Genomic DNA, 16,611 nt, shown 5'->3' with positions numbered 1-16,611 from the left:
TGTTAGTCTGTATCTGCAAAAAGAATAGGAGGACGTGTGGCGCCTTAGAGACTAACCAATTTATTTGAGCATGAGCTTTCGTGAGCTACAAGTACTCCTCAAGGTGCCACAAGTACTCCTTTTCTTTTTGCAGATCTTCTGCAGTTAGTACCAATGCCTTTTCCAATAGCCTGTTAAAACAATTCAATAGAGGGTGCTCTTCCCTCTGAGTCAGAACTGATGCAGGTTTCAGAGTAGCCGCCGTGTTAGTCTGTATCTGCGAAAAGAAAAGGAGGACCTGTGGCACCTTAGAGACGAACAAATTTATTTGAGCACAAGCTTTCGTGAGCTACAGCTCACTTCATTGGATGCATTCAGTAGAGGGAAAAAAAAATGCATTCATTTTCCACTGAATGCATCCGATAAAGTGAGCTGTAGCTCATGAAAGCTCGTGCTCAAATAAATTTGTTCGTCTCTAAGGTGCCACAAGTACTCCTTTTCTTAGAACTGATGCAGTGACCTATCAGAGTATTAGAGGAAGCTGTGTTGTTGGACAGGTGGCATCTTTCAGATGAGACATAAAAACAAGGTCCTGACCATTGGTGGCTATTAAAGAGCCCTTGGTATCTTTCACAAGGGTGTAATTCCAGTGATCTGATTACATTGCAATTTGGGTATGTCGTTACTATCACCCTCCCCTTTCACTTGCTTGGTTTCCTTCATTTTCTGACCCTAAAACCAGTGTGTAGTGTGGTGTTCTGTGTTGTAAACACTTACTGCTTTCCCTCCGGAGGTGGCTGCCTTTCAGTGGTGCGGATGTGGGCTTTGATGTTTGCAAACAGCACGGTGTGTAAATAATAATAATACATATTTCACAATCCTACAGATAAACACAAAGTGCGAGTTTGGATATTGAGATTAATATATTTAATCTTTCTTGTTTGTAAAACAAGACATAAATTTGTACATATATAATTTATATCTATATATATTTATATTTATTTATATATACTATATACAGACAATAAAAAAGTCTCCTCTCTGTTAGGCTGAGAGATTTATGGAGGAATGATATAGGCATGATGGGGAGCTCAAGGAAATTCTGCATTTCTTATTAGATAATGGATGGGGACAGCTCCGTTGGCCTTCAGGACTGTAACAGGCATCGTCTGCCATGGACTGAACTCTGCTTTGGCTATTCCACAGTATATTTTGCTACATGGTTCTTGAAAGCCGGAGGTGAGAGGTTGCTCTGTCCATATAGCGAGATCCTCCCTTCTTTGCAGATGACAATGGCCAAAGGCTGGTTGAAGCTGTGGGCCAGGGAATGTTATTGCACTAGGTAAAGGACACATGTTAAAAGCACATTGTGCATTTCCATAACTCGTATGAAAAACAAGAGATTTCAAATGTGTGTGTCTTATAAAAAAATAGAGATAAGAGGTGATTCATTAGATTGAGATCCCTAATCATCTCTACACTCTACAAGTGAGTGTGCATCTCCCTGCCGCCACCTGCCCTCATTAGCCAATCAAATTTCTCTTTCTGAGACTTGGCTGCATATGCTCTAAAACACAGCAGCACAGGGATCCCACCGTGGCCTGTTCTCCTCATGTGCGCATGAGGCAGAGTTGCAGGGTGGTTAGGGTGGATGCAGAAACTTGGGGTTTCCCCTCACCTCTGTTTTGGAGGAGAGGGAGGTGCACTGACACACCAGTTAAGGCGCTCCGATTTGTTAACAACAGACGCTAGGTTTGGGGGGTGTCGGGGATGATGGAAAGCAAGTAGGCACCATTTCACCACATGTCTGGAAGAAAAAAATCCAAAATGCTAAAAACGACTTCTCTTGGCAATCGATCCAGTGGCATAGTAAGAGAGAGTTCCCAGGATCTCCCCACCTTGAGCAGCAGGCAGGTGGGAATGACTGGCTCATGAGGTGGAACTCGTGTCTCACTTCCAGAACAACTCTTGAATTCCAACCACATGCTATAGGTGAAAGCCAGTTGGGTTTACTCTCTGCTGCTCACTCCCTAATGGACATTACCACACCGTCCCACAGGGCTGTGGAGAGAGGGTGAGGACTGAGCCTTCACAGTACCTGGAGAGATGGGTCAAGGAGGTCTATGCATAGCTGCTAGCCCAGCCTGTGGCTTGTTATAACTATGGAAACAGGCTGGGTTCCCCAGGTGTTCTTTAACTCAGCTATATCCATCCAGCTGAGGAAGAAGGAAAAGACACCCTGCTTGGGTGCATTAAGTTGTAACCCTGGGATGCTACCTTGCACTAGTGACCAGAGCAAGTGCATGCACACCTGGGCTGGCATTCTGAAATCTGCTAGGGCAACCCAACTCCCTGCATCAGGTCTATAGGATTCCCCCCACCTTGAGACTACTTCACTCCCTCTAACGTGGCCGTGGGGACTTTTATATTTAAGATCCCTTCTGCTGCTGAGGGCAGCACTTGTAGTCTGAGGGTCTCTGGAGGCGTAAGAGCTGTTTTCGTGGCAAGATGCTGGCTTGGATCCAAGCGGACTCGGACCCAAGTGCAGCTGGAGGGTCTCAGCTCAGTTCCTACTTACAGACTGGCCCAGTGAACCATGATAAAGTAAGAAGTGTCAGCTGTCTGCACAGGGGAGACCCAGACCCAAATTAGCAGGGGGCGTGAATTGCTACACCTCCCAGGTAAGGTCATTGACAAGACGGCATGGGAGAGCATGCAGAGTGGCCGCCTGGAGCCCACCTACAGGCTGGCAGACAGCTAACTATAGACTTAAGTTTCTCCTTCAAAGTCCACCAATGCAGCTAACACTCCACAGAGAAGTAAAGAATGTCTTTGCCCCTGCAGCCCCCGTTACAAACAGGCCTTCCCTGCAGGGACACACTCACTACAAGAACCACTGACACACAGCTTGGAATACGCTGGTTCCTTCGGTTCTGTAGCCAGCTTATTTATTGATCAGCGTCTTTAAGGAGCGCGTGAATGTGCTCATAACAGTTGCAACCGTGGCTGACTGGCGGGACTGCTGCTCTGCCGCCTGGTGGTGACTCAGCGTTCTGGCCGTCGACTCCTCCGCCGCCCTCAGTAAGAAGGTGTAATTCCGCACCACCTCCTCCACCTTGGTCAGCAGCTCTTGGCGCTGGGACTCTGAACGCACGATGTACACTAGCTTAACGAACGTCTCGATGAGGCTGCTCAGCACCTGGAAGCTGCTTGTGATTGCTGAGAGCATGTGCGTCGGGCTCTTGTCCACGGCTGCCACCCTGCGGCAGGATGCCCTGAATTCTTTGAACTTCAGGGCAAGCTCTTGCTTGTATTCGGCCAGCTGGGAGATGTAGGGTTTGCAATCCCGAACTTCAGGGCTCACCACACACTGCCTTAAGATGGTCAGGAGCTCATTAGTGTCCATCTGCACTGCCAGAAACCCATCTGGCAATGCATAAGCATGGCCTCGAAGGGCATGGACCTTAGCCAGGCTCCCCTCAAAGGTGGAGGTCCTTAAGTCTATCTCCTGGGTCTGGCTGTCTTCAGGGCTGCTGCAGGCAGTGGCATCCAGGACCTGAAGGGTCCTGCTCATTACCGGGACCATCTGATTGTCCAGCTTCATGCCTGGCAGGATCTGCATGGGGATGGAATAAGAGAGCTCATCCTTCTCACTCCCATCATCTGCCACGTCACACTTCCGATAGTAGAAGCAATACCGGATGGAGCAGCACTTCTTGTCCTCCATATCTTCCTCCGGCAGCTCAGCATGACTAGGGTACATCTCCTCCTGGATGGAGAAAGCCGCCGAGCCCTTCTGGTTCTTCTTCTCTTGTGCTATTTGAACGTAAGATGCGTCACCTGTTCTTGGGGATTCCTGGATCTTGCTCTTAGGCGCGGAGCTGTGGGCCCCGGGGTCACCCTCACTCTGCAAGCCTTTCTGCTTGGCTGGATAGGTGTCCTGGTAGATGTCAGAGGAGAGAGATGTTCGGTCAGTCTGGTCTATTTCGCTGACACTGTAGCGGCGCATCAGCTTCTTGTAGTGCGGTGCCCCCATGCACTCTCCCCGGGAGGTGCACGTTGTCAAGCAAGACATGCTATTCTCTGGATCTGACCGGTAGTCTCTGGACTCTAAGCTTGTGGATCGAATCCGCCTGCCCTTAGAAGGGCTGCTCATGCTTGTAAGCCTACCTGCTTCTGCCTGCTTCTGGTTGTCAGGGGTCTTCTCCCTCCCTCGCCTCTCCAGCTCCGGTGCGGCTATCTGGTTGGGGTGCGGTCTCACCCCTCTGCAGATCCGCTTGCAGTCGCAGCTGCGCCTCTGCTCCCTGGACATCCCTGGGACTTTCTGCACAGGGCTGCTCTTCAGCTGACAGCTGCAGCGCCCAGGCACAGAAGGGTGCAGGTATTCCGGTGGCGGGAGGTCACCTTTGGTCTTTGGCTTGAGCAGCTCTTCCAGGAATTCCAGCTCGTACTGTTTCACCTTCTGTAGCTGGGCCTGCCGCTCGTCCGTCTCCTTCTTCAGCCGTGTCGGGAAGGTCGCAGAAAACAGCTTCCTCAACCTGAAGTGGGCTTTCGGGGCTTTGGGTTTAGCTGGAACATCAGAGTCCTGCTGGGTCGCCTCCAAAACCTTTTCCGCTTTCTTGGAAGGCACAGTGCTAATCTGCAAGCCCTCAGATCTGGACACCAGCTGGATCTGCCCTTTGGGATCCTCGCTGGTGCTCCTGGTGGACGGAGGGTGCAGACTGCTATCCTCTGCTTTTAAGCTTTTGGCACAACTTTCATGCTGCATTTTCTCCCCTTGGCTTGCAGGACCAATATGTCTCTGGTACGCGGGGTTAGCAGCATCACCTTTTGCTTTCTGACCTGGCTCCCCACTTGCTGGCTTCCCTCCAGGGTCTCCGCTCACTTTCTGCAAGTAGCTCTTTGAAGGAAAAGTCTTGAGGTGCTGTCTTTCGCCACCCACAGGGGAGGGATGGAAAGCGTTGCCCCTACTGCCATGAGGCTCTTTCGGGCTCAGAGAGGCTTCACCTTGTGGCTGCGGTTGGCAGTCACACAAGGTCTCCACAGTTGGCTGACTCCCTTTAAATTTTAAATGCTTGCTACTGGAAGGCACACAGCTGCTGCACACACTGGCCTGCTTGTCTGCTTTAGGACTAGCCACCACAGCTGCCACTTGGGCAGGCGACCCTTTGCTGCTCACCACTTGCTGCAGAGCAGCTGAAATGGTCACTCCGCCCTTAGGATCCAGGGTTAGTTTAGGGCTCAGCCGGACCTCTTTGGGAATCTTCTCCCGTAGATCCTGCACCTGGTCCCTGCTCAAGGCAGCCGCAGCGTGCAGCGACACCTCAAAGGCTGCTTTCGAGTGGCTGGGGCCTTTGCATTCGGAGCCCGGCATTGTCACGCCCCTGTTCTTCTGCTCATTCAGCTGTGGTGAGTGCACTGGCTGGACAGCCAAAGTGTAACTCTGCTCTCCGGGCTGCTGCTCCTGCTTACTCCTGCTGCAAGCGAGGCTGGGGGTCTGGTTAGAGAAAGCTGACTTCAGGGAAGGGCCTGGCTCCTGGCGCCCCAGAAGGTATGGCGAGGTGAGGACGGCTTGGGCAGCACAGCTCTGGATTCGAAAGGGAAGGTCCTTCCTGGCGAGCAGGTTTTCTTTGTTGATGTGCTGGGCCAGGAAGTAGGCTGCATTCTGGTGCTGCTTCATGACCGAGACCATCTCCGAGACATCGGTTAGCTCTGAGGAGTTGGTTTCGTGGCCAGAGTCCAAGGAGGACTCGGGCGTGATGGCAGCCAGAACAATCAGACCTGAGAAAACACAAGAGGAACATGGGGACGTTATGCTCAGGTCTCACCGCTGCTTGGAGGAGACAGCAATGCAGAGGGGCAGGAGAGTCCCAAAGACGGCAGCATTTGCTGGGGGAAAGAGAATTTCAGCAGAGAAACCTCAGCTCCCTCCTCCCACCACCTCCAGAAGAAGCACAGCTGGGAGCTTGGAGAGGTCTTGACTGGCTCACCAGCTCTGGGCAATGCCTCTGTGAGTGAATGGGAATTAGTCCAGGCAAGTCTAACTGAGACTGATTGCCAGCTTCACTCTGGCTTGCTGTCTTAATTCAACAAGAGCATTTAACCTGGAAAGAGGCCCGGGGAAGGGTTCCAGCACTAGGAACAGTAGAGCCATAGGGAGTCGTCTGGTGCAATGAGGGAAACCTGGCAGTAACAACACTGCTGGAACGTGGAGGGGGATCTGTGAGAATTGGGGGAGGCCCGTGTTGCTGCCCACGCCCAGCAGGCCTTAGTGTGATCACCCTTTACTGAGTCTGAAGGAATCCAACTGACAACACATTTGCACTTAAAAGGGCAACCTGGCCAAGGTGGCTTACAGCTGCAGAATCTACCAGGGCAGGATAACCCGGTGAACGCCCAGGGCCAAATGTCTGACTTCAGCGGGGTTATGCCAGGGGTGAGTTTGTCCCACAGCGTTGATCTGGTGGCTCATCACTATCATTACTAACCAGCACACATCAGCCACATAGAGAGGCATGCTTTGGCTCTGCTTCGCCCAAAGGCAAAAGAGCTGCCTCGGGAGAGGCTGACTAAATGGTTTGTGCTTGGGGAAGGAGTGGGCCACTGATTTCCAAAGCAGCTGCACTCTCATGTCCCATGCACGAGGGGCACGGGTTGTAACAAAGCTTCCCAGAAACAGGCGCCGACTTTCCCAAATGCTGGGGGGTGCTCAACCCCGGCTCTGTCCCAGGCCCTATCCCCACTCCACCCCTTCCAAGGCCTCGCCCTGCCTCTTCCCACCCAGTTCTGCCCCCTTCCCCGAGCATGCCGTGTCCTTGCTCCTCCCCCCTCCCTCCCATGATCCCACCCCCCTCTCCCCGCGATCAGCTGTTTTGCGGTGTGCTTAAGGCTGGGAGGGAGGGAGAGGCACCGATTCGCGGGGCCCACTGGCAGGTAGGAGGCGCTGGGGGCTGAGGGGGAGCTGACAGGGGTGCTGCTGAGCATCCACCATTTTTTCCTCGTGGGAGCACCCACGGAGTCGGTGCCTATGGGTGCAGGGTAACCAGGATATTACTGCATACTGCCAGCTGGGATTTCCTTCCCTTCTTCATTATGAACAGTGAAGATGCTGCAGTGTACTGGAGACTGATGGCGTCATCTCTACAGGATACCCTGTCCCTGACATCAGCCTTGGTTGCGAGGGAAGTGGGTGTCTCAGGGAACTGATACGGGGTTATGGGGTCTTTCATTTCTAGGTGGCTGGTTCAAATTCACTGGTGACTGAAAGTCATCTGACAGCTGTTTGCTGGCTTGTGTGAAATCCGCATGGTCCCAGTCCAGTTCACAGCGGACAGGTGTCCCCATCACAACTGACACTGACTGCTGCTCTGAGGGAGGGCATGTGCTGCAGAGACTGAACTCTCCTTCCAGCCTGAGAGCGTGTCTGGGAAGGGGCTCTCTGGACTCACACTGGGCCTGCTTTGTGCACAGGCAGAGCTCTCAACCCAGCCCCTTTCTCAATTCCCTGGGGGAAGGGAGGGCAGCAGCACTGCGCCAGCTGTCACACCGTGCGGCCAGCAGCAGATCACGCTGAGTTTCTTTGAGGGGCTGTCAAAGCATGTTGGAGTACTGGCCATTTGGGCAGCATCCACTAGCTGTGCTGTTGTTGGTGACAGAGGTCACAGATCAGAGAGTCACTGAGACCGCCACCAACCCTGCACTGTCTGGAGCAAATTCCCCAAGTTTGCATGTAATCTTTCCAGCAGTGTGTTGAAGAACCTGCAGCTCTTACCCCACTTCCCCCTCCTCCAGGGCTGTCTCAGCAGCACCATGGAGGGTATAGCACAGAGAGCGGGGAGCCAGGATTGGGGGGCCCCTCACAGCTCAGGGCACACCCTGCATGTCGGAACGCTGCTCTGCAGGGCTTCCTTGTGGCCCAGCCCGCATGGCTTTTGGGGTGCAGGTGGCTGGGTGGATCCCAGCTGCAGGGAGGAAGCACGCCAGCCATGGGGACTGCTGTTGCTCTCCAGTTCAGACAGGAGGATTCCATCCTCCAGCACCCCAGAAGCTTCCCAGCACCTGCCTGGCTACTCCCGCTCTGCACTAGTTCCAGGATGGGGCTCTCGCTAAGGCCTGTGCTTCCAGAATCCCCTCCAAATATGAATCAAAACTCGGACAAAAGGAGGAGAGAGAGACGCGGAGGAGAGGAGAGAGAAAGGGAGGGGGAGACTCACCCCCAGATGGTACATGGAAGCACAAAAGCTTTGCCTACTCCACTACCTGCTGTCTGCTGTGGCTGGGGGTGCGGACAATCCTCCGAGGCAGCCAGAGCTTCCAGCGCCTGCAGGGTGGACACCAGGGCATCGTCCAGCTCCTGGGCGTGGTCTCGGACTGTCCGCGTCTGCACGCTGTCTATCAGCGTCACGGGGATCTCGTCGTACAGGATGCCGCAGAGGTGCCGGCCCTGCTCCTGGCTCTGCGCGGCCGCCCTGCGCTTGGGGTCATCCTCATCAGAGCTATTATCTCGAAAGCCCGGAGGCGGGGCAGCAATAGCGGGGAGCAGGGCAGTGGTCTCGTCCTCTTCCTCATCGCTCCCCGGAGGCGGGAGGGACATCAAGTCCACTATGTTGTCGTGGGAGCTGGCAGGCTTGCCACCTTTCTGAGAGGCTAGCCGGCTCTTGAGTTTGGCTTTGCAGGAGTTACAGTAGAAGCGCATGGCGTCGTTCCTCATGTGGTTGTCCATGGTGTTGGCCCTTGCCCTACTTGCCTGGCGGTCCCGGTCAAGGCCATCCGGATTGTACTCATTGGCAACACCGTCATAGCCTTGGCCGGAGCTTTTGGAAGTGGGGTCGGATTTGGTCCTGGGCCTGGTTTCCTCAAAGAAGATCAGGTTTTCATTGATGTCTGTCCTGTTTTCTTGCTGCTTCCTCTGCTCCCGCATGTGCAGGTAACAAAAGCTGACGAGCTCTGAGTCCGACCCCTTGGGAACTCGAGGGCTGGATTCCCTAGGGCTGGAGGCAGCGCCACCCAAGAACCCGCTCTCTTTCTTTCCCGAGGGCCCCACTGCAGCCGGCCGGTGGATGTTGTGCGGGTTGATGTATTCTAAACCAAAACAACAATTATCATGTTAGAGCAGTGCCCATGAAAAGGAAGGGACAGTCAAAAAATCCATCATGCACCGTAGGGAGTCACCAACATTCACCTGCCTCCCGCTAGTCTACCTATTGCCTTAAAATCCTTGGGACACCACAGTGGGCATGAAACATGCAGCAGCACAAAGGGCACAATCTAGGTGGACACAGCTACTTGTTCTCCTTCAACACACCCACTTCCCAGCCCAGCTAAGCCAAGCCTAGCCCTCCCTCGCAGTGTGCCAAGAGCTTTTCCCAGCTCGGCTGATATGCTCTCCAGCAACACACCTGGTGCATTCCCCAGTCCAGCTACCGCAGTCTGCTGCCAGCTCTGTGGCACATTCACCAGTATTCAGTCGCGTAAGAGAATTTATATACAACGTCCAGTACATGCATAAAAGTATCATTTCTGTGCCAGGTAACAGCAACAGAAACAGGTGGGCAGCGACCCAGCAGAAAGGACCCTTTGACAAACTGCACAGTGATGTGTGCCGTGCTCATATGCTCTGTGGCTCACAGCAAGAACACCAGGTGCCTTAAGCAGAGTGCCAGATGTCTTCTACTTGAAAGAACCAGCTGGGACATTCAGCAGAACAGGAATTTCCCACCTAGATGCAGCAGCTAAAATTGCCAGCTTCATTCTAATGGTTTGTAGGTTTTAGGGCCAGAAAGACCAGTGTGATCATCTAGTCCAGGCCAGAGAACCCCACCCAGCAGTTCCTACATCCAGCCCAACAGTGTGTGGTGGAACTAGTTATCTGTTGGGAAGACATCTACTTTTTAATGTAAAGACTCCAAGTGATGGGGAATCTGCCACTTGGGATTCTACTCCACTGGTTAATTACCCTCACTGCTAAAAATTTGTGCCTTACAATCACCTTGAATTTGTCTAGCTCTGGCTTCCAGCCATTGGATCTTGCTGATCACAGAAATGTAGGGCTGGAAAGATCTCGAGCGGTCATCTAATCCAGCCCCCAGCGCTGAGGCAGGACCAAGGATACTAAGACCATCTAGACCAACTACAGCCCTCTAGCATCAGTAGTAAACATTATGTATGGAGTGTCCTCCACTCTCTGGCGATTTCTTTGTGCAAGGTGAGACATAAAGTCCAGGCCTTGTAGCGATTTCTGACTGCATTCGCAGCTGACCTGCACAGCTCTGCTGAGAACTAGTGCCAGGGACACAAGCTCCTTGTTACAAAGTATAAACAAAATCAAATAAATCCTTACTGAATTCATTAGCTCAGCAACTTGGGCAATTTGTCTCCCAATCTGCACATTTGTATTAAACTGTTCATCACCTGCAGTATAAAAACCGCAACAAGAATATATTTAAATGGAGACATCAGTGGCTAGGAGCTAAATTTGTATAGCTAAACAGCAACTCCTCCATCATGAACCCCTCTTTTCTTAGGAACTGCACGTCTCTGGGGACTTGGATGGGCGATGGAACTTTCACTGCCAGGTCACCAGTTCAAAGCCAGCTCCCTCGTCAGAAGGCTCAAGAGAGAGACTGAGGACCAAACAGGACATGGAGACTGAACTATTCCCTCCCTTCTAGAAGCGGGCAACCTCCAGGTCTAGGTTGAAGTGAACAGATGTGGTGAAACGCTGAAGTGACAAACTTGTCTGTGTGGGAGTGTGACCCATTGTACGGGAGGGACGAGCCCTCTGCTTTATCCCCTCCTCCACATCCCTACATCACAGCCACCTAACTTCTGCCTACATGGTAGTGAAGTGACCACACTGCAGAGTAGCGCAAGGCACTCCCTCTTCCCCCACCTCCTAGTCTCAGGCTGAGCACATTGTTGCACCTGCAGACCCCTCAGCAAGGGGCAAGCAGGAGGCTGGCTTCAGGAACTGAGCTCAGGGTACTTGCCTGGTACTACAGGGCACTAGTCACCTGCCCATGGCACAGAGCCAGAGCCCATTTGATTCAAGGGAAAGTTGGGGGCAAGGAGGGGACCTTTGCTGCATATCTGAATCCCTTCTGTGGGCCAGCTGTGTATGTTTCTGGGCTGTGGGGTAAGGAGGAGCTGGCAAACAGCTGAGCTATCAGCTGTCACCGTTAGTGTTAACACCAACTTTGAGAGGATTTTCACAGGGGAAGCACATGACCTGACTGCACAATTCTGCAGCAAAGTGTACTGGCTCCTGTCAAGGACAGCTGATCTGCGGGACGTCATCAAAGGGAGACAGATTTAACTGATAATACCAGCACATGATACCCTAAAAACAGCTAAGGTTCCCCAGGACACTTCAGTGGTCCCCAGGGAAGACAGATGTGCTCCTCTCCCAGGCAAAGAGTGGGAACCAGGGCTTGATTTTACAGTTCAGATTTGGGCACAGGCTGACTGCAGTCTGGAAATTCAGAGCCCAGGTAATATGTCTCACTCCGTGGGGGCTCTCTGACCCCTCCTGCAGAAACACATTCTCCTGAGGGAGTCTCACCTGTCTTTGTGGGCTAAATCCAACCCTTCTGTACCAAACCTGGGCAGCTGGGCTGGTGCATCGGGTTCCAGTGGGGCTGGAGGGGGAAAGAATTTCACCCTGCAGGCCACAGGCGCTCCTGTGTCACCATGCTACAGGGATAAATTGGCTGTTGGATCCAAACAGCCACCAATGCGTTGCCTCCCTCCACTTCTTTTCCTGTCCTACACCCCAAATCCAGCTGCATGAAGACACAGAGAGAGCTCCCCAACCCTGCCCCCAGGCAGTGTGGCACTGGGTCCTTTGTGGCTGCAGAGGAAGAGGCCGGATCTACCCTGACACATTTGTTTCAGTTACAGAATGGGATCCTGTGATGGGTATTGGCCCTTTAAGGTAGTGTCAACTGGCCCCATCTCAAATGGAGACATGAAACCCCATGTGCATCTTAGCGAAGAAGAATCTCCTTGCCTAGCTCATGCTTCTGCTTCTACACTCTGTATTGCCCCCTGCATAGGCCAAAATTTCCAAAAGTGACTGGTGATTTTGGGTGCCCAACATGAGTCCCCTTTAAAGGTGGCGTGATTTCCAGATGTGCTAAGCACACACCCCTGAAACCCAGGCCCCTCTAAGGTTCTCAGGTTGGACACCTCAAAATTAAGGCACCCAAAATCATGAGTCACTTTTGGGAATCTGGGCCACACACCTTCGGTTCTAATGCACAACAGCTGCAGTGCCAGAAGCCCTCAGCGCAGCTCCTCCAACACTCCCTGGAGGATGTCGGTGTGTCTGAATCTACATCTCTGCAGATCAGTAAAGGCAGCAGAAAAACATTCCCAAGTACAGTCCCTTTGTTCTGCACAGATGCTCAGGACAGCCTCCTCAGCGAAGAACCCTGCAAACTCATGCCAACTGTAGGATCGTGAGTCACAGCGTCTGCACATCATCTCTGCAGGGACATTGCAAGCTGGCCTGTGGGGATCCAGTGCTGATTTTTGCTGGTGGCACTAAGTCTTTATAAATGACAGGAATGTGCTGAGCCAGCTTAGATCTTCCATGTGGATTGGATATTATGATACTAAATGCTGCTTTGCGTGTGACCAGAGGTGGGGGTATAATTACTGATACCCTTTCACAGACAGAGGAACCAAGAGATTAAGAGATTTACCACGGGCACTCAGTGAGCCAGTGGTATACCCAGAGCTAGCACCTCTGTCTTCTGAAACCCAGCTTTCTCCTGCTAGCCAATGCTGCCTGCTGTGTAGAAAGGGCCCCTGTTGGTTTTGCTTCCATCCCAATGAAGAGGAGATTTCAGAAGGAATCCATCCTAACTGTGCTAAATAGCGGGGTAGGGGGCACAAAAACCAGAGGCTGAAACGTACCTGCCTTGGAAATTTGAGGAGGAGGCGGTGGCTGGCTGGACGGCCTAGAAAAGATCATCTTCTTCGTGTCCACCAAGAGGTGGCAGTAGCCTGCTATCAGGCAGGCAAAATTGGTGGCTTCGGGCCACTCCATCAGCAGCACCAGCGGCTGGAAAGGAAAAAGGGAAAAGCAAATAAAGGCAATGGGTTTCAGCTGATACACAAATGAAGCCAAGTGCACCGAAGGGGACTGTGTTTGTGGGTCCTACACTGGATTGTGTTCTTTCTAAGTGGGAGGGGAATGCTCCCCACTTCTCCCCCTCAGCCATGGCTCTGCCACACAACCAGATCCACAGAGAAGAAACCAGCGACCCAAGAAACATGACTCGGCTGTATCATGGGGTGAAAAAACACCGCTTCCTCTTCCTTATCCCCAAACAGAAAAACAAGGTACGAGATTTCACATAGCTCTAACTCTACCAACGCCACCCGGTGTTAAAACGAAGCCACCGGGACCTACAGGGGTCTGAAGAAATGTGAGCTTCCAGCAATGAAACTTCAGGAAGGGTGAATTATTAACTCCTCACCTGTGGCAGAGATTTACTGCTAACGATCTGGAAAATTAAATCTGTGCCTTAGGAGCAAGCGGTGTCATTTTGTTTAGGAGAAACATTGATTCTCATGCTATGAAAGGATTTTAATCCCTGCTTTAAGGGAAAGCTCAGACACAATCTCAGCTATTCTCTGTATAGAATATAGCCCCTGCAACTCTGATATGGTAAAATTGTCGCAATCACCATCCCACCCCCTGCACCACCATCATCCTGTTTTAGCCACACTAGGTAGAGGCCGTTGTTAAGAGTGGACTTTATTTCCACCTGCAAAGATAAGGCTTTGGATACACTGGGGATTTGCCCCAGTTCCTGCCATCAGTGGCCAGGCACGGCAAAGCTGAACCAGTTTAAACCCTTGGGGTAGACAGGCAGAATGGCTATTTGCACTGGCGCAGTTCAAGCTGCTCTGCTGATGCGATAGCGTGTGCCTGTATGTATTAGGGGTTTGCACAGGTGCAGCTGCAGTGTGGCTGGCCTTTGATGGCTGGACTCAGGGCAGACCCCCAGTCTGAAAGCCTATGAGTGCCCAGTCCATAGAAGTCAAATTCTCTAGAAGGGAGTGGTTCAAGGGGGTTAAATGTAAACAAACTGAGGCCAGTGCAAATGAGAGCCACACATCACTGTAAAAAGAACAGGAGGACTTGTGGCACCTTAAAGATTAACAAACGAATTTGAGCATAAGCTTTCATGAGCTACAGCTCACTTCATCGGATGCATTCAGTGGAAAATACAGTGGGGAGATTTATATACACAAAGAACATGAAACAATGGGTATTACCATACACTCTGTAACGAGAGTGATCAGGTAAAGTGAGCTATTACCAGCGGGGGGGGGGGGGAGAAGGGGGGAACCTTTTGTAGTGATAATCAAGGTGGGCCATTTCCAGCAGTTGACAAGAACGTGTGAGGAACAGTGGGGGGTGGGGTGGGGGTGGGAGAAATAAACATGGGGAAATAGTTTTATTTTGTGTGATGACACATCCACTCCCAGTCTTTATTCAAACCTAAGTTAATTGTATCCAGTTTGCAAATTAATTCCAATTCAGCAGTCTCTCGTTGGAGTCTGTTTTTGAAGTTTTTTTGTTGAAGAATTGCAACTTTTAGGTCTGTAATCAAGTGACCAAAGAGACTGAAGTGTTCTCCGACTGGTTTTTGAACATTATAATTCTTGACGTCTGATTTGTGTCCATTTATTCTTTTACGTAGAGACTGTACAGTTTGGCCAATGTACATGGCAAGCAATGCCCCTCTGCCAGATTTCTGCTGGAGGCTAATCCCTTTTCTCCATGCTGAAGACTTCCCAGGTGTTTGAAGTTGTCTGTCGAAGGAGGGAGCACTTGGTTTTTCCAGTCTGCAGCAAGAGTAATCTGAGAGCTAACAACAAGAAATGAAGTGATAAGACCTGACCGAGGCTGCAGAAGCAACTGTCAGCATCTGATGGTGCTAAGGGAGGGGATAAAATTCAATTCAAAGGCCAGATTCTGGGTTGTGTGCTGGTGGTGCAAAGGGCAGATTCTGGTCGGAGTGTCACAGAGTTTAAAGGCAGAAGGGACCCCCAGATCATCCAATCTGACCTCCTGTAACTCACAGGCCACCACCACCACCTGCACACTAAATCCAACAGCCGAAATTAGATCACAGTATTACAGTCCACAGGAGACATGACTTTTATGTGCCACAGGCAGAAAATTGGAAGGACCAAGGTACACCAGTGCCCAAGGCCCCTGCAATGGCAGGGAAACAATGAAGTGAGATATACCTAGATAATCCTGGCATGTGATTGGCACCCCACATGCTGCAGAGGAAGGTGACAAACCCCCATGGGCACTGCCAATCTGACCTGAGGGGAAATTCCTTCCTGACCCTCACTTATGGCGATCAGTTAGACCCTGACCACGTGAGCAAGAACCAGCCAGCCAAGCAATGGTCATAAATGGCTACTGGAGTAGTCCCCTTGTGGAAGAGAACTCCCTACTGGCAAAAATCTGATGGAGCCAGCTTCTGTACCAGCTGCCTGCCCACCCTTGCACAGCGGGAGTGGCAGAGCTCTAAGAGATGCCAGGGCTGGGTAACCAGCTCCCTGATGCCTCCTCACTCCTTTGCGGCAAGTGGAGCGGATGCAGTGAGAACCTAGCCTCAAGAATTTTTTCTACTAAAATCACAATATTTTGATTTTTGGACAATTCCACCATATGAATCAGACAGCCAGATTGTCCACGCTCTCTCCAATGCAAATCATTGTCAGAGAAGCCCGATCTGTATATTCTATCAGGAACGAAACAGGACTGGGTTCTGAGTGACTCTGCAATCAATGCAACTTGGCACTTTCTGCAGATATCTGAAAGCCAAAGGGCTGAACGTATGAGGATTACCAATGCTGAGTGTCCCTTGCCATGTCTCCAAGTGAGCACAGCTACTCAGTTTTTGTTTGGTAATTAGTAAGATGCGCATCCCAGCTGACTATAGCATTATTATTCTGCAAGCAAGAAGTCTTAATTCCAATTAGCATTACTAGCTTAGCATTACTGCTTTGTTATTCGGCAAAACACATTGCCTGATTAAACGATAATGACATTTAGGCAAATGACGGGTGCTAGTTTTGTTATACAATTGGTCAAGTGTGAAGGTTTTATTAGTGAAAATTAAATGACATTGTTAGTTGTACCACATCACACTTGATCCAGTTGCTTACCCCCTAACTGGGCTGGTAAAAGAAAAGAGAAGGTATTATGAATGAGAGACAAAGGAGGGGGTAAACCAAGATACTTTAAAATCCTATCAATCTAGGTCCATATGTTCCAAGCATGCAAGGAGAATGAGTTGTTAAAAAGATACTTGGTTATATTATATATTCCAAGCATGCAAGGAAAATGGGTTGTTAAAAAGAGACTTTGTTAAATCAGATTTGGGAATAAATGGGAAAAATTTCCACTCTGAATAGTCAGTTGTTCAATTTACAATCAATGTTGCTGGGGAATTTACTAGCTTTGAACAGCTTTCAGTTGAGCTGCTGAGTAATAATAATAAAGGAACTGAGCTGTGTTTTATGGCTTTGATTGTTTTCTCTTTGTGGATAACATGGATTTACCACGATGGGTTTAGAATCTCACTGTTTGGCAAA

The 16,611-nt window shown here is 50.9% G+C and overlaps 1 protein-coding gene across 9 annotated transcripts in view; it reads right to left on the bottom strand.

Moving 5' to 3' along the window:
* Window positions 1-2,887: 2,887 nt before the first annotated feature.
* FRMPD3 (FERM and PDZ domain containing 3) overlaps window positions 2,888-16,611 on the bottom strand; it is a 142,648-nt gene continuing 128,924 nt past the window's right edge. For all 9 annotated transcript variants that reach the window (XM_073360770.1, XM_073360762.1, XM_073360763.1 and 6 more), the window contains 3 exons: window positions 12,898-13,045; window positions 8,239-9,060; window positions 2,888-5,760 (listed from right to left, as the gene is read on the bottom strand). In XM_073360770.1, the coding sequence (XP_073216871.1) occupies window positions 2,924-5,760; window positions 8,239-9,060; window positions 12,898-13,045 (3,807 nt within the window). In that variant the 3' untranslated portion in view covers window positions 2,888-2,923. The remainder of the gene's footprint in view (window positions 5,761-8,238; window positions 9,061-12,897; window positions 13,046-16,611) is intronic.

Source organism: Lepidochelys kempii, chromosome 9, assembly GCF_965140265.1.
Source record: "Lepidochelys kempii isolate rLepKem1 chromosome 9, rLepKem1.hap2, whole genome shotgun sequence".
NCBI lineage: Eukaryota > Metazoa > Chordata > Testudines > Cheloniidae > Lepidochelys > Lepidochelys kempii.
The sequence above is the reverse complement of the archived record's forward strand: the minus strand, read 5'-3'. Positions and strand labels throughout refer to the sequence as shown.